The 17,975-nt window shown below is 43.0% G+C and overlaps 1 protein-coding gene across 5 annotated transcripts in view; it reads left to right on the top strand.

Moving 5' to 3' along the window:
• The first annotated feature begins 2,306 nt into the window (after positions 1 to 2,306).
• RERG (RAS like estrogen regulated growth inhibitor) overlaps positions 2,307 to 17,975 on the top strand; it is a 107,887-nt gene continuing 92,218 nt past the window's right edge. Inside the window, exons 1-2 of one of the 5 annotated variants that reach the window (XM_065847656.2) lie at positions 2,307 to 2,448; positions 4,057 to 4,231. In XM_065847656.2, the coding sequence (XP_065703728.1) occupies positions 4,171 to 4,231 (61 nt within the window). In that variant the 5' untranslated portion in view covers positions 2,307 to 2,448; positions 4,057 to 4,170. The other 4 variants (XM_071815511.1, XM_071815514.1, XM_071815509.1 and 1 more) reach the window with 4 other exon arrangements.

The raw sequence follows: 17,975 nt of genomic DNA, 5'->3' as shown, positions 1-17,975 counted from the left end.
TAGGCAGATAAACTTCACCACTATGTAGAAAAGAAGCCTACAAGAAGGAGCGAGTTTCCTTCAGCTCTACTCCAGCCAATAATTCCCACAAAGCCATCTATCCTCTTGTGCTGGGGCTGCTCATTTTCCTGGTAAAACAAGAATAATATTTTTAAATATATCAAAGTGCTATTTTCAAAAAATGAATTCAGGCTGTGAAACTTTATGACTGACTAAAGATGCAAGGGACAAAAGGGGAGAAATCTAAGAGACATGGCTCTGTGGGGTAGGAAATGGGGTGATCCTAAGTTCAGCTGAATCAGGCTGAATTTGGACTGATAGCATACAGGCCATCTGGGATCAGACCCTTTTTTCAGCTTTGCTTTCCTTCTCCCACATTTTCGTAAGTCGCAAGGCCAGAAAAGGAACCTGCCCTGTCATTCAGGCAGTCAGTCAGGTGATGGTCTTCACAGGGGAAAACCTCGATCTCATTATCCATGCCAGGATAATAACCATGAGCACCCTTCAGAATGAACACAAGTGGCAAAGCCATCAAGAAAATACACTGTGTCAGTCACAACTACCAAAAACCATTGCTTATGACAAAGCAAGGTGGTCCTTGGTCTATAGGACTAAAACATAAGGCTTTCAAAACCCATTTTGGGTAGGGGAAAAAAAAGGCATAAAAACCCAAAAACCAAAGACAAAAAAACCCCCAAACCAAACAACAACAACAAAAGAAAACCAAAATAGACACATCAACATTATGTATGAGAAGCACAGAGAGTACAGAGAAAACAAACAGCAACTGAAGTGGTCCTGGACCAGCCCTGTTGGTGTCAACCATCTGAAGACATTGTCTGTGTCCGTGATTAGTGTTTACAAAATTCTTGCGTCCTGGCGCAAGAGACTTCAGTGCAAACAGACTACACAGCGACTAGGATTTTTAATGACCAATAAATTATCTGCTGCTTTGGAAAAGCCAGTTATCGTCTTTAATTTGACAGCCCCATGCAGGGTGAATTCCATAGACACAAAACAAATGTCAGGCCTCGAGACTAACACACATTTCCCCGGATGCAAAATAGACACTCAACAGTTGCTCTCTTAGGAGGATGGAAAAAGCTAATCCCTCTGAACTATGTAAACCAAACAGAGAGTGAAGGTTTAAAGCCTCAGCATTTATTTTTAAAAAATAAAGCATAAACCACACTACTGCTTTCACATCTGCCTTCTAATTTTTTTTGCCTTCGAATGATGTGCAGTGCAACTATTTTAAGATCTGCTCCTGAGTGCCTGCAGCTGATACAGCTTGGAGGGAATAGTAGGTGCCCATTTCTCCTCAGGACTGCCGCCCTACCCCCTAAATGCTTATCATGCTCTTGTAGAGAGACTTGTATCATGAAACATCTTTTCCAACTCAACTTTTCTTTAATTTTGTATCAAGAAAAACAGTGAGGTGAGAGCTTTTTCTTCTACTCATCTTGTATCTCATTCAGATCCAGACTGGAAAAGAAACAGAGGAGGAACATCCACTGAACTCTAAGTGCTTTCCAGCTTTTGTTCACATCTGTTGCTAATGTATCTTTTCATTACTGGATAGTTTCATACACAAGGAAACAAGAGTTGCCCAGTGAATTTGGTCCATTTCAGAACTTGATCTCTGGCTCTGACACCAGCCTCTTGGAGGGACTGATGTAATTACACGTTTGGTTTTCCCCATTTGCAAACTGAAATAACAATGCTTTCCTTTCCCATAAGCTATGTTGGGATGTAGAGAGGAAGAGTGCAGCATAAAAAGTTGATGCTACTAGAAAGCAGTATGATGAGGCAGCAAACTTCCTGTCACTTTGCTGCTATGCTTGTCATGACAGAGAGAGACGATCTGGCTCTGTACAGTTATACAGGGCGGTACTGGTGGGCAGCAGTAAGGAAGCTGATGAAGGGAGAGTACTTGAAATGTTAAATTAAACTATGGAGCAGACTTGGCCGAGCCCGCTAGCAAGCACTTAGCCAAAATTTATGCATGTGAACAACAGCCATTGTCCCACATAATTAAAGACTACGCTACCGTTAAATACGCCGAATTACAGGGCAGCGCTCGTTCCTCTCGGAGACCACGCCAGTCACCGGGTAACGCTTGCAGGAACGTGCAGCGAGGGGACGACACCACCTCGCCCGCCCTCCGTGTCCCGCCCGGCACCCTCTGCACCGCCGCGCCGGGCGGCCGTGCTGCGCCTATCGACCGGCAGGGGACGGCGCAGTGCCGCACGGCGGCGGCGGGCGCTGCGGGAGCTGCCGCCGGGCGGGCGGAGGGGCGGGCGGCCTCGCCGCATTGTGCGGCCGCGCCGCTGCCGCCGGCGGGAGCGCCGGAGCCGAGCCGGGCCGCGCCTCCGTCGCTGAGCGCCGCGGTGCAGTCCGCACACCGCCGAGCGCGGCCGCTCCGCTATGCTCGCTCCGTGCAAAGAGGTGAGTGCCGGGGGCGCGGCGCGGAGCTGTGCACAGCCGCGGGGCTCCTCTGCGGGTGCGGGGAGGAGGAGCGGGGCGGGCGTGGGGAGGAGCGTGAGTGGGTGCCCCCTGCTTTCGGGGCCGCGGACGCGGAGCAGGGCGTACAGGGGAGCTCTGCGCCAGGCGGGCGGCACCTGCCGGGACCCGGCCGGGGAGCAGAGCTTACCCGAAGTTACGGAGCAGGCGGTAATGAATCAATGTCTACATAGAAATGTAAAATATACCTGCCGGCAAAAGGCTGGCGGGGCTGCGGAGCGCCCGGCGGCGGAGAGCGGTGCCTGCGCGGAACAGCAGTCGTGCCGCAGGCGCTGGCCGGGCGCGCCGGTGAGTTCGATACCAGCTGGCGCCTGGGAGCTTCTTTGGAACGGAAATGCTGGTGTCCCCCTCACACCCACCCAGATGGATGATACAGCTCCTGGAACACTTTACGTTTGTAACTGTTCATGTAAAGTGAGCGTGGTCTGATATTTACTCTTAGGCAAAATTAATGGGAATGTAAAGACCTCAGAGATATATTGGGACTCTCCTCTACATTAGGCATCTTTACTCTTTCTTTTTACAAGCTAGTTTTTATGGGCAAATTCCCCAGGCTTTTATTTTAAGAAACGTGTTTGTAGTAGGTTTTGCTGTAACGTGGTTAATACTAACATAGGGCTTCCTGCATCACTGAAGTGGACACTTTGACACAACAGCAAACCTTTACATCAGGTTGCAGTCATAAGAGATATTCTACTCTGTTTTAAAGGGAGACTGAATTTTGGAGGTTTTAGTTAGGGGTGAGGATCATCCTTATTGTTACAGGTGACCTTTTCTGCCCAAGATCTTAAAGCATTTTACAGTGACAGGTGCTGTTATGTTTTTTACTCTGCGGGCTACAGAAGTCAAGGAGATGGAATGTCAGGTGACTTGCTGAAGGTCATGCAGTGAAGCTGTAAATATAGATAATTCCCACATGGCCTATTAAAAGTGTCTTACCAGAAATTCTGGCATCCTTTTTCTAACCCACGCTTTGCCAAATGTTTATGTATGAGCTGAGGCAGCTTAAACAAGGAGCACTAGAGAACTTCAGAGTACGGATTTGTTCAGTGGAATAGGCAAGGTACAAGTGCTTAGAGGTTTTTAAAACACTGCAGCTGAGTAACTGAGACCTTTCTGGAACTGGAGTGCTTGAGGAAGGATCAGCTACCTGCAGGCAGCATTAGTGAGTGCTCATGGCTTTTAAATATATTCTACAAAAACTAATTCATTGGAGTTGAGGCAAATACAGTAAATATAAACAATTGCAGCTGAAAGAGAAAGAAAGAAAGAATAAGAAACCTTAGCGTAGCTGTGAGGCAGGTGCTTTGAATTGTTAAGTACCTTTTGCAATATTACAACGCCAGTGTGAAGCAAACAGTGAGAGCTAGAAAGCTGAAGTGTGAACAGTGCCTAATGTGTCAGTGGTGTTACTGCAATGTTTAAAGCAGGAATGTAGCATCAGTTATTGTGACTATTTAAAAACGAAAAAAGGGGGAGGTTGTGGGAGAGCTGGGCTCCTTGCAGCTCCATCCTTGTGGTGTTCTTCCCCAGGCGCTGCATTGACGTCACAATGACATGGTGAAGCCGAAGACAGGAGCTGGAAACAGTTCTTCTGCTTCACTTTTGATTATCGAGTGAATTTGTTGCCACTCCATTCCTTCCAGCATGGCTAAAAGCGCAGAAGTGAAGCTGGCGATCTTTGGTCGAGCTGGCGTGGGCAAGTCAGGTATGTTCACTGTCTGATTTTTTTCTTTTTCTTCTGCATGTCATCAGGTAACCTTTTGCTTCCTCTGTGCAGAAAAACTTCTTGTACAAAACAATAGCTGCTGTGACCTTATCCTTGTCAGGGAGGTCAGGATCAGGACAGGAGTTCTCTCTTTCTTGCTTTCCATGTTCTTTTCTCCAGGTTCTCCAAATCAAAAATACTTTCATTGCTTTAAAGAAACCCAGCAACAGTAAAAGAAACTTCCAACCCCAATTCAGTCACACTTCTCAAGTAATGAGTAGTAAGATTCCTCTTGCTATTGAAACAGAATTAGTAATATTTAATTTATCTCTTCATAGCTTGTGCTAGATCAAGGTAATTATGTTATGCTCCCTGTCACCTAAGATAAGATTCTATGTTAAATATTGAATAACTTTGTTATAGCTGTAATTCTGGTTGATTTCACTTGGAAATGTTAGACTCAGCAACTCAAAGAAGTTTTATTCTCAGTGCTATCTTGGATATACATATTTAGCAGGAAATCAAGAAAATATGATGTGTAAAGTTTGCATGAGGAGAGATCTTTTGAGAAATAAACATAGTCTGGTGAGTTAATATGGCAGAAACACAAGGGGGAGGCATGAATGTTAAAAAAACCATTTCTACAGACAGTCTTGCCTGTGGTGAGACAAGAAGAGTAACACAAGTGTTGCACACTCTCTCAGGTAGTTCGGTGGTTCATTAATTTGACAGCTCCAGGACTGCTCTGACACATCCTTGCACCACAGGGATGATGAAATAAGGAGACTGAGTCTAATCATGTTCCTGTTCCAGTCTGGGAATTTGAGATACTGTTTATTTAGACAAATCTGCACAAGAGAAGCCAGGAGGTAGGATGTACTGGTAAGAGCATTAGGCGAGACCCTCAGTTGCTGTCAACCAACTCCAGTTCCATGGAGTAACTTTTGTGTTAGAAATGCCAATGTTCTGGCCCATAAACATATTACAGTTTCATTAGCTTCAGAATGGGTTGCTTATAAAAGCGCGTTTACCCAGAAGGTGTTTTACCAGAACGCTTATCAGTGAAGTAGCTCCGTTAGCCTTCAGGAAAAAAGGTGTATGTGAGGCAGAGGTTGTTAGAGATTATACCACTTATACAAAGACAGTGCAGATTAAATTCTACCGTTTTGAATAAAATACCCGAGGGAATGCTGATAATATACTGGGATAAGTTTAAACTGTTCCTTCTCCCCTGCCGTGCTCACCCCACCCCTCTTTCGTGTTTGTATTTCACTGTCCTGTGCAAGTTTTGCGAGTAACTTCCCTTGTTCTCCTTTTGGTTTGTCCTGCATTCAGTTGATGGTCTCAGTGGTTGTCCAGTCTTTTGGCTGGGTTCAAAATAATGCAAGAGGATGTTGAAGTATATGCAGGAAAACTGAAACAGAAAAAGACTATCCTCGCTCTGATATTGCTAATCATTTGAGAGCTTGCATTTAAAAAATATAAAACTACCTGTTAAGTAGTCAGTCAAAATGCCTCACCAGCACAGGATCAACAAGAGCCATTTTCGCCTGTCATATCCTTTTTGTAGACTCCACTATACTAGGACATTATGGTAAAAATATCTCCCACCCAGTTCCAGGCCTATAGGAAAACAATTTTTCACGAAAATCCAATGAAAACATTCTAGTCTTTCAGCGTCCTCCTCCTCTCTCTTTCCTTTTTCCCTTTGAGATGCAAGGAAATATTACATAAAACATGACTAAGGTCCCCTCTTTTTAGTTGTGACCACGCATGTCAATCTGTGTGGAAATGAAGGCGCAAATAAGTGGGCAGCACAGCAAGGTGAATTTAAGGGGGTGGAGAGACTACAGAGTGCTGTGAGCTACCTCCACAAAGCAGCAGCTGTGCCTCCCAGAATCTCCAGCTTGCTTATGAAAACCCCTCTTGTACATTCCCATAAAAGGATTTGGTTGTGCAACTCCAGAGGTAAAAGCATGTGTGTTGGGGGGGGAGGGCGGGTAGGGGAGTTCTGAAAATACCTATTTGCCTGTAGCCAACAGTAGCAACAATGAGAGCTGTGGAAATGCTGTTACACCTTTGCTAAAAGTGGAGCTGGACACAAAGTAGTCTCCATATAGCTGGATCAATCAGATTAAGTATACTACTAGATTGATGTTTATAGTGCCTTTTTTTTTTTAGTATAGCCATGTAATTCCCTATCCCTGTGACCAGTTTGTAATACGTTGTTGAGACAGGATCTTGTGACCATAGGTTACTAGAGTAGGCTTGGCCAGACAGCTGAAAGATAAGCCAGACTTTAGAAGCAAGAATGCAAGGCAGAGCACTGGAGCACACTAGATACATGTGATGAAAGGGAGTCATTGGATGATAAATAAGACCACTGTAAATGCCAGAAAGTCATGCCAAAATATGGTCAGTGGCTTGCTGTCTTGGCTCATCTTCATTTGCTAAGGAACAGACAGGCATTAGGTTCTTAATCTCTTAAGTGGCTTCACCACCTGACAGCATCTGTGAAGTTACAGAGACATAATAACCTGGAGAGGTTTCTCTTCTTGTTCCTGACCAGGACTTTGGATCAGTGGGTCAAAGCAGCTATGAAAAAAGAAGTGTTGTGCTTCAGGATATGTGTAGAATTAAAGCTGTCCCTCATGCACCATGAAAGTCAATAGAGCTGTTACCATTACTGAAAGCTGAGGAACTTCTAGTGTTGTTGTTAGTGCTAGACATCTGTTTAATGGCATGCAAGATTCCTTATTCTACTTAGTAGTCCCTTCCAATTAATCCAAGACTCTTCTAAACATGAGGTGGGAAAGCAGAATACTGTTCACAAGTCAGAATAGTGATAGCGTCTCAGAAGAGAGTTAAAGCCAGAGAAAACAAAACTTTTATCCACCTTCTTGCTGCTTATCAAGTTTCCATGGTTCAAAGGTTTAAAAAACAAACAAGGGGGTATAGCAAGTCTAAGTGTCAGCTTTTTACTGTTTTCCTTCCTCACCTTGTCTCTGCTCGCTGGAGAAGGCCAGCAGAATTGCTAATCAAATCACCTGTCCTTGTTTTTTATTTTTACTTAATGTAGACCTCAACCTTTCAAATAGAAAAGGAGGAGCCAGCAAACTCAGAAAGCAGCATGTAAGAGTGCTCTGTTAAAACACTTGGTTCAGAATTACACCGAGTAGTAGATCACTGATCAGCTTGGCCTTCTCCTGGGCAAGCTCACCAGGTATGGGCATCCCAACCTACTGCTGTACAGTGGACTGGATGCTGCTCCTTTCACTTGGTTCTTATTGTATAAAAAGCCCTTAAACATTGCTTTAAACTAGCTGGGGGTGGAAAAAAAATATATAGGAGATCTGCCTGAGCCAAGGAGCACTTTGCTGATGCTTTACTCAGGAAGAAGAGGAGACACTTTTTGGGTGGGAAGAGACATTGCTAAGCTCTGCTATAGATAACAGGGCTGCACCTCCTAATTTGGGCTAGTCAAGAGACACTGAGCGGGAGAGAGAGCTTTTAAAGTCTTTTTCTTTATGTTCAAGAGGAGCTTGGAGGGAGTGGAGAATTAAAGTTGAAGTGAATTACTTAAACATTGTCATTTAAATTATTCTGCTGAATCCTACAGTTTAATTCCTATGGCAACAAAAGTTAGAATTTCTGAAATAGCTCATTTTAAAAATATAGTAGAAACAATTGATAAAGACTTAAAGGCCTTGTTCTTCCCTGTCATCACAAGGTACAGTGTGTGCCCAGAAAGCTAAAGAGCAGTGAAAATGTGTGAACCAGGAGGAGAAGAGAAGGGCATGTACCGGATAGTACTGCATGGCTGATGTTTTTCCAACTCATAACTCAGTTGACTATGAATGCTCAAAATACCTCTGCTTAGGAGCCTTCATATTTTGGCCAAAAAAAAAAAAAAAGAGAGAATGTCCAGCTGTGGCATGTGCTATCCAACTTGCCTTTTTGCTGTGTGTCTGCCAGGCCAAGTACTCCAAGTTTCTGCATTAGCGTGTGTGGTGCATCCATACACAGGGCAGATGCAGTTCTCATCTGTCTGTCTGGGCTGTACAGCTGTGGTATGTGACATGGAAATGTGTGTTGTTTCTAATGGTGATTGAGAGGGGAGATACTAAAGTTCTCACAGGCTCCCCCCAGTAAACATGTGTCTGCTTCTAGGCATCTACACAAATCATTTTCTTATGCAGCTAGATACACAAGATTTGGGGCTATTATCAGCTTTTGATCCAGCAAACAGCTCAAATGCTTGCTTTTGGGCAAGAGGGTGATCAATAGAATGGCATCAGTAAATACTGTGCCATCCAAGAAACAAAGATCTCACCAAGCTCAGTCACTGTAGTGTCACAGTTGGGAAAGTCCTGAGTAGTTGTAGGTTTGTGTTTGTTGGCTAATGCTATTTTCCTTGTCTAACCCAGGATGGGGGTATGTACCTGGGAGAAAGATATCTGGATTTGAAAGTTCCTACAGAAAAAAATCAAGCAACAGCCAAGCCAGAGCGGCCTACAACAAATCTATGTTTTGTTTTCATTATTTGGGGATATGTCTGAAATATATTACCACAAATTACTTCGCAATTGTCTGGGCATGTGGGGAATAGAATTGAATTCAGCACTGCTCCCCTCCCTTAAATAAAACGTACGGATTACTGGGAAAGAAGCCCATTTCAAAGTGATTTTTACTTCACAAATCCCTGCTCATGTGTTTTCCCCCAGTTGTTTAATTTCAGGGGCTTTTGGGGAAGAAACATGAGATATTAAGGAGTGATTAGTCATCTAGCTCACAGCTCTGCTAGTAAGGCAGGAAAAGCTACCACAAAAGCTTCCAAGTCCATGCTATACCATCTGATGTATCTAGGGAAGATTACTGTAATAAGGTGCCTCTTAAATCCAAAAATGTGGGTGTAAAGAGACTGGATTTTCTGTTTTGTGGCTTTTTTTTTTTTTTAACACTAGTGGAGTAGATCAGTTGCTTTTCTTTTTCCCCTTTGTTCTTAACAATGGCAATGACAACCAGACACTTAAGCAATTATTCAGTGATCAAGTTTAACACCCTCTATATTACTTGTCCCCTAATACTTTGCTGGTAAAGTACTCATTAAACAGTCCCACTTTTTGTATCCTCTGGTTTTACACTTTTCAACCAGGTACAGGTTCACTGAAGGTACTGTGCATGTGTGTTTATACATACTAGTAGAAATGTAGCAGTAATTAGGTCACTGTGGGTGAGGTTTTGTGATGATTTCTCCCGCAGCAAGCATGCAAATATGTCTCCTTGGAGCAGGTAATATTGCAAGCAATCAGTTGCATTACCATGACTTTTCTGCATTCCTGTCCAGTGGATGATCCTGATGCCTATACAGAGGGTGAACCCTGGGTTCATGGATCAGTAAAATAAGTCACTGTCACTCATGAATGTGTGGCCCTGAGAGCCCTTCCCGTGCCAACAAGGAGGGTGGCTGCTGTTGTAGTGGCCCCAACCTGTGCAGTTTTGGTGCCAGACAGGGTGTACATTAACCAAGTGCAGGGCACTACTGGGATCAGCAGTAGCTGTGGGCACCCCCAACATGCTGCTTGGAAAAGCCCTACTGGCATCACCATGCAGATGCAAGTTTTTAGTCAGCAACTGCATGACAACCAGTGTAGCTTGGACTTTCTCAAAACTGCATTTGTTCTTGTTATGCTACCTAGGCTAGACACAGAAGCATTTGCCCTGACTAGCAAGATGGTCTACTTGTATCTGTTACTTCCTCCCTTTCTTCTGCTTATTTGCCTGTCTGTGGTTCACCAAAGCATTCATGCTTTGCTTGACATTTGGTCTTCCTTCTGGCTAACCATGAAATAATAAAAAGCAGAATTTCCCTAATCAAACACGAACATTGTTCATTCAACTGTAGCTGCCTTCCCTGTTCCATCTCATTTAACTACATCTGACATCGGCGCTACCTGCATCCCTTCTGAACAGCTGGTGGCAGCTGTTAGAGTTAAGACTAGTCCTGCTGTTCTTTGTTTCTGTTTAGGTTGAGCTAAATATAGCCTGCTGCTTGATTACTGGGAAAGGAATGCCAGGGTTCAAGATTTATGTGTGCGGCACAGCTTTTTCTCTAGGCCCATGCCCAGCCACGCCCTGCAGCGCTTGCCTTGATAAAATAACCATCCTTGCCCACTTCTGTCTCCTGTAGTCATGGCAAAAGACAACTGAAAAGCTTCCTGGTGGAGTCCCAGGAATCCTTCTTCTGCTTACCATGAAGCCTTGCAGTGTTCTGTCAGTCTGCAGTTCCCCACAGGTTTACTGAATGCGCTGGTATCTCACAGGCTGCTGACCCTAATGGTTCTTTCAAAATGCTTTGCTTCTCATTCTTCCACAAACTTGTTATTTGTTTCCTTGATAGCTGGAGTCCCTGCCTACCCCTTACCTTACTTACTTTGCCTTACTTTCTTTGCTTTGTTTCTGTCACACTTCCCTCTCCCCTTGCCAGTTCTAGTACATATTCCCGAACATCTGTGTATGGTGGAACCACTTCTGCTTTGTACTTTACATGAAAACTTTGTATATACAGTTGCCTTCCCAGCCTTCTCACATAGTACTTCCTCCCATCTCTGTTTCTCATCTCTAGCTGCTTCATTATTCTTTGCCCACACTATCAGTGCATCACTAAAGGCTCAGTTCATGAGATCCAGATGAGCCAACCTGGTAGCAGTGATGTGATGTGACAAAGAAGAGCCACACTGTCTTGGAAACCATTCCCTGGCATGGACTTTGAGGATGCTCCAAGCTTTGACTACTCCAGACAGTCCTTGTATGAAGCCAGCTTCATGCATGGTAAAAAAGGAAGCGGTGTGTAGATCTTTAAATAGCTAGCCTTAGTCACAGTGAATAGGTAAATTCACCTATTACAGTGTGTAAATTCACCTATTTTGTGTTCATAGCAGAGCAAGAGAAACAAGCTATGCCTGTATTTCCCAAGCAAACTTTCTTTTTCTGCATTTATCTTTGTACCACCCATGTGCCTTTTACATTTACAGCACCCAAAAATAAATATGTAAGTATATTAAAAACTAACACTACCTTGAAGAAGGAGGATGAACAAAATGCTTTAGGTTTCAGCTGAGCTGTAGTTACAGGGCTGTCATTAGCTGCTGTTGACTGAAGGTGTTTGTACCCCCTCACTGCATGCCTGGGAGGCACTCCCAACACTGTGGTGAGTGGGAGAGTGGAGTTGGGCAAGGAAAGTGTGGCATCCTCATCTATTGGCTCCTTTTATTCCAAGTGTGTGTTTGCTCAGCATTGCTGACAGCCTGTTATTATACTCGCTGCTCTAGAGGCAGAGTTACAACTTTGGGAGAAGCTACCCCTTGGCTTGCTTTCCCTTTCTATGCACTATTTGTGAGGCACTGCCATTAAGACTCCCCTTTCCCACTCTACTGGTTATGGGACTCCCGCCTCACCAGTTCTAAACCTGGCCTGCTGTTTGAATGAGCATTTCTTTCCATTTGCCTCAGATAAAACCAGCCTCTCCAATTTCAGTGATTCTGACCTCTTCCTGGAGTCAAAGAAATAACTGAAAAGGGAGGTGCATCTGTTTCTATCACCTTTTTATAACTCTGAATGGGAAAAGCGCTTTTGTGGTTGTTTTCCACCAGGTAGAGCATTTCACGCTGCTGGAGTTAGTCTGCAGCTGTTACAGTTTCTAATGGATTTGCCATGTAGGTGTTGGGAAATGCCATATATTATGGTAGTGATGGTAGTTATCTAAACTCATATTCTATGCATACAGTATGGAAAGATGAATGGCAAGAGAAGCATGAAGCCCTGGGGAAGGAAGTTGTAGATATATTAAACATATGTGCAGTTTTAAAATGCCATAGAAATTGGCTGGAGTCTCCAGCTGCCTTTCCAGAAATGTTAGACAGTAGTCTGCGCACGGGAAAACAAGAGAGGATGTTGAAAACATCAAGCCTGGTTTTGAAAGCACATGAAGCTCCTGACGTTCACAGGTTGTTTTGCGGCTGCTGCTCAGGGGTTTGCAGAGAGGAGGCTGCAGACATGCAAGAGCAGAGACCTGGGTCAGCAACGCATTACCATGTGGGAACTGTTTAGATAAGTGGCTTGAAAAGTTTTCAAGCTGGAAGGATGCAACTGGAGAGTGCACAGGATATAGTCTCCCAGGGAGAGAATTTTTTTTAGCACTTGAACAGCCCTTCAGCTTTCCAAATGGGTGTGGGAACAAGGGCCACTACCATGCTGCTCCTGCAGGGCCTACCACTGTGGCTATTCTCAAGTGGCCAAAATGGAAACTGATGTGAAGGCAGGAGGAGTCTGATAGTCTCAAGTCACCAAGGTAATCGTGAGACTTAGGCATTGCCAAAGCTTGTTTCCATGATTTCTCCTCTGGTCCAGGGCTGCAGATGGTTCCCAGGCAGGCAGTTGTTACCCAGGATCTGAACCCCAACCTAATAGGCCCTGCTGGATCCTTATGACCCTTTATGGCTCCTCCACTGCTGTTAAATATTGACAAAGAAATAAAGCATTGAAATAACATTTATTTTCATTAGAAACATGTTTGGCATTCCTATCTTTCACTACTTATCCAGTAGGGCTTAATTTCCTTTTGACCCACAGGACCACAAGCATAAAAAGAAGCTTGTTCTTACCTTCTTTGTCCCCTTTATGCGGTTACATTTGCTATCAAACTCTGAATATAACTGTAATATAATCTATCATAGATTTTCGCAACTCTGCTGTAGAGGGCTGCTTTCGTCCATGGCTTATCTCTGTGCCTGCCATGGGAAACAAAATTCCCACTCCCCACAACAGTGGAAGCCGGTTATACAAAGCTGTCAACCATGATCTTTTCCTGACCTACATAGCAACTGACCTGTGCCCTCGAGGAGCTTTACAAGTGAGAACTTCAAGTCTGACATTTGGAGCAGGAAAGTGCAAGAAAAAGGTAGAAGCCAAAAAATTGGACTGAAATAAGGCTGCAGAATAAATAGAAATATATAGAAATAGAAATATATTGGAGAATCATCACAAATGAATGTTGTATTTGACCCATGGGGAGCAGAAAACAAAACAACCCCCTACAAACAAACAAAAAAACCAACCCCAAAACCTCAACCTCTGCAAAACAGGGAGCATGGGATTATGAGTGCCAAAACAAACACCTTGTGTTAACCAGCCTCAGTGGCAGAATCTCTGTCACCAAACACTACTGGTTAACCCAACTGAATGCTTGTGTGGTTACATACATTGGAGCTGGTTCTGCTCCAGGCCAAATTCGAACATGAAATAATTTAATAGTGATCCACAGCAGGAGTTTGTCCCATGAGTCCATGTTTGCTAGATCTATTGCCAAGCAAAATTTTGGGAAATTTATCTCCTATTAAGAAAACTTGACCTTTATCTACATGGAGCACAGTAGGTCACAGGAGATATTTGAAGAGGAGTGGAGAAAAATATCAGCCTCCTTATTTTATGTTTTTATTAGAAAGATGTCCTTCAGTGATGCGTGTCTTTGACCTGTTCTGGCAGTGGGTGCCTGCTTACCCCAGATGAGAATCTGGCCAAACAAGCTTCTTTACAAAGCCTGGAGTGGGAAGTAGGCTGCCCACCTCCTGCTGCCATGTGGTGCCCGTGCAACTACCTTTCCATATGCTGCAAGAGGGAACTGAGAAATTTGCCTTGTTTCCTGACCACAGTCAATGAATTGACTAAAGCAGGAGGATTGAGAGCTCTTGTAATTCATATCATAGCAGATGCAACTGCAGATGTGGCCCTTATATCCACTCCTTCTGTTTATTTGGGTTTACCTCGCTGATCAAATGACAAAAACTGAGAGCACAGCAATTTTCCCATAAAAATGCATAATCATGAAAGAACAACAGCTGCCTCTGAAGAGCTGCAGGCAGAAAGGTTGAGGACAATAAGAGACAACTTTACCTGGGACACAGCTTACTGTATTTTAATTATCAAATATTCACGTACTGTGTCTTATTGATGAATTGATGAAATTGACTTGGACACAGGGCTGTGAATAATCCAGCTGGAACCTGGTGAACATAGGTTGGCCATAGATGGAAAACAATAAAAACTGAGTAGAAATAAACCCTGGCTTTTGAGATTTGATAAGTGAAAAATGTAAATCAAAATTGTCCTAATTAAGTGTCAATGGAGGAAGGTCATTAATGAGCTGTACTGGTAAGACATGAAAAAAGGAGGTGGCAGCAAAAGGATCCAGGCTCATTTTTTGCTTGAAAGGAAGTGACTGACCAGACTGGATGGTTCAGACCCCTTCAGAGGGAAAGGCAGATTTGTCCTGCAAGCGCCAGCTGACCACCTTTCTTTCTCATTGTATATCTGATCCCATCTCACTGAAATAAAAGCAAGTACCGGCTGAGGCAAGAAATTAAGATCTGGTCTTTAATCTTCAGTGCCCCATGGTAATCTCATATAAGTACATCTCATGCAAGGACATTCTTCCATTAGTGTTCAATGCTATTAAACCAGTCTGTTTCTTACCACCCCCACCATACATCCTCAATATCACTTTGATAATTTCTTGGGGATTTTTGTTTGCAATTTCTGACCTGGCATTTGGAAAACAAACCAAAACACAACCCCTGAAAAAAACAAACCAAAACAAACACAATCCTCCCTCATGAAAACTACCTCTATTTAAAGCATACTCAGTATGACTGTTTTCTTCGTTAATTTTCTATTTAGGATCTAGCATGAAAGAGGCATCTGAGCTTTGGCTCGGCACCACTATGGTCGAGACCAGTAGAAGTTCAGCATATGTTGGGAGGACTTTGGGAGCCTGTACTGTAAGAAATATTTGTATAATCTGGACAGGTCTTATGTATATATAGCTCTGCATATTTTTAGGGCTGCAAGGGAAAAGATCATGCACTGTTTCCATTCTTTCCTCCTTGAGAAGGCAAACACATTGGATTCTGAGCTAGGAAGGGAGCTTTGCCTGTTCTGTTTTCCTGGCTCTGGAGCAGGCTAGCCTGGCATGCCTTTGAAGATGAGGCAAGAAGCAGACCACGGAACATGCAGAAAGATGACCCTAGAGGATTTCTTAAGTTTGAGCACCTTACAGGTATGAGAAGTATAATTTCCTGCAGGCGGTCTCTAGACTCAACTGAAGAAAACTTCAGTGTCATTAGGTCTAATTTCATGTGCAAGATTGTACATTGTGCCTTGTCTTATCTCATCTCCTATTATCTTGCCTCATATTAGGTCTATATCTAAAAGACTTTTTAGTCACCTGAACTAGTTTTACCCGGCTCATTTATAGCATTTCTTTGATTGCCAAAGGTTCACTGAGTGTTACTTTCTAGTAAGCTTTTAAAATTTTAATACCATCAAGTTTGAGAAACATTGTTGGACATTCTAGTGCTGCAGGAATTACTTTTTGTTTTCAGTGCTGCAGCATGGACAGGGACTGGCTGCAAATAAAAGCCAAGAACTTAACAGAAAAGTGTAACCTTCACAGCTGAGTTAAAACAGTACCTTGCTGCCTTAGATCATACCTGTAGTTTCTGCACAGGAGGTGGCTAGATTCATGTTGTTCAAAAAAGCAAGGAAAATACCAACAGTGGGAGTTGGAACAGGGCTTAGAGAAGCACATTCATGATTAAAACACCTTGAAGTTTGACTGTCCACTGTCATTTTCTGTTCATTCCCATTCATACCATTGCTCTTGGTGGAGGTTAAAATACTTTTGTGTTTTGTAGATAGCAAGGCAGAGCAGATGGAAAAAAGTCTTTAGTTTCAAGCGTGGGCAGACTGACATCATCATGTGTTAAAAGTACTAAATCATTGTGCAGTTCCAGGACTTCTCTGTTGACTCTAATAAGTGACAAGAAGTCGGGGCTCTACACTCCTGTGACATTCTAAAGGCATATGACATTTCAGAACACTTTGAACCTACTGATTGCAAAAGTGCTCTGAGATCACAAACTGTTCTGCTCAGAAAAAAAAGTCTCTAGGGCAGTCATGAACTTACGATGCACAGTGTGCCTACCAGAGTACTAAGTTAGTGATATTAGTTTTGCACTTAGGTCTCTTTTGTAATACATAATCCAGTTATACCTCTACCGCTTCTGATGAGTTGTAGGGATGGTCTTAATGATGTTGCTCTTGTATTTGGAGAACAAAATGAATGTGATTGGGTTTTTTTGGGTTATTTAGTCTGAATATTGACCTCTAAAAAAACTTATCTGTCTGAAGCTTAGAGTACAGAGTGACATTTTCTAGTTTCCTGTTGGATCGCAGACTTTCTGAGGAGCAAGGCCAGTGTCCCAGTAAAAGTAGTGGTACATGGCTCAAGAGATCCAAATTTGATTCTTGTAAGCAAAGTGCCTGGGCTGCTGGCTTTCAGCTATTCTAAAAAAAACAAACAACTCTCCTGGAAAAAAAAAAAAAAGAAAAAGAAAAGAATAAAAACACACCAGAAAAACCTCCAACTAAACAATGAAAAACAAGAAAGATCTCCAAAAAACCAAAAACCAAACCAAACCAAAATACAAATAAAACCCCCAAAATAACACCAAAACCCCAAAATAAACAACAACAAATAAAACCAACCAAACCAAAGACCCTCACACAACACACCTACCACCCACAAACTGAAACCCCACACTCAAAAAAACACCGTGAAAACAGGGTGGAAGAAAAGTACATGAATGCACAGAGTCACTAAGTGACTGTGGGAGTGAAGACTGTCTGTTGTATAGTCTCTAATGACTGTTCTGCCTTCATTTTATCCCTGTACCCCTCACATGAGGGTAGCCAGTACTGAAAAAGACTTATGGGTTGGGCCATCTTTTAGCACAGGACAGAAGTGTGCAGTGAAGGCAATGATACTAATGTGTTAACTCCTCATATCACTCAAGGACTTACTGGGACATGATCAAGCAATTTTGTTACCACAGCACAACTTCATAGCCACTACTTCTAAAAAAAAAAAAAAAAAGAAAAAAAAAGAAATTGTACCATCTTGAGACTTTCTGGTGCACAGATAAGTGTTATTTTTCACCTTACTGTAGGAGGATTTATGCCGTCTGTTATCTTGAGAAGCCAAGTCACAGCAGCTCCCTCAACTTATGCATTTGAAAGGACATTGTTGCCTAAATATCCTCATACAGGTAGTGCACTTGCTACCATACTTCGATATTAAATTATCCTGGAGAAACTTTGAATGGCAGAAATGTGAGATATCCATATGGACTATCTCTACTCATAGGGAGTCAGTGCAGGATTCTCTAATGGTAGATTCGGCAGTGCAGAAGTTGTTCCATTTTTGATAACTCATGAACCACCTAGGATTTTATTCCCCAGTAAATAAATCACCCGGTGATAAGCATTTTATGTCTTTCATTGCAAGGGGGTCAGAGTAGATAGTTGCAGTGTCCCTTCCTGACTTGAAAGATATGACCTTGTTGACCATGCGTATATGAAATTAGGATTTTTTCTGCGGTGCATACTGTATTTTCCTGAAAATAAGACCTCCCCCAAAAATAAGCTGTAGCATGATGCTACATGATTTTTCAGGATGCTTGAAATATAAGCCCTAATTGCAATTCATTAAAAAAGTCAATTTAAATAGTGTCCAGACAGCTATACACGTAAAAAAGTAATAGGTTTCAGAGCAAAAATTAGTATAAGACCTTGTCTTATTTTCAGGGAAACAGGGCAGTTGCCTTCCCCTCCCCCCCTCCAGCCTTCC

This window comes from Patagioenas fasciata, chromosome 1 (genome assembly GCF_037038585.1).
Source record: "Patagioenas fasciata isolate bPatFas1 chromosome 1, bPatFas1.hap1, whole genome shotgun sequence".
NCBI lineage: Eukaryota > Metazoa > Chordata > Aves > Columbiformes > Columbidae > Patagioenas > Patagioenas fasciata.
Note: the sequence above shows the minus strand (reverse complement) of the source record. Positions and strands in the feature narration are given on the sequence as shown.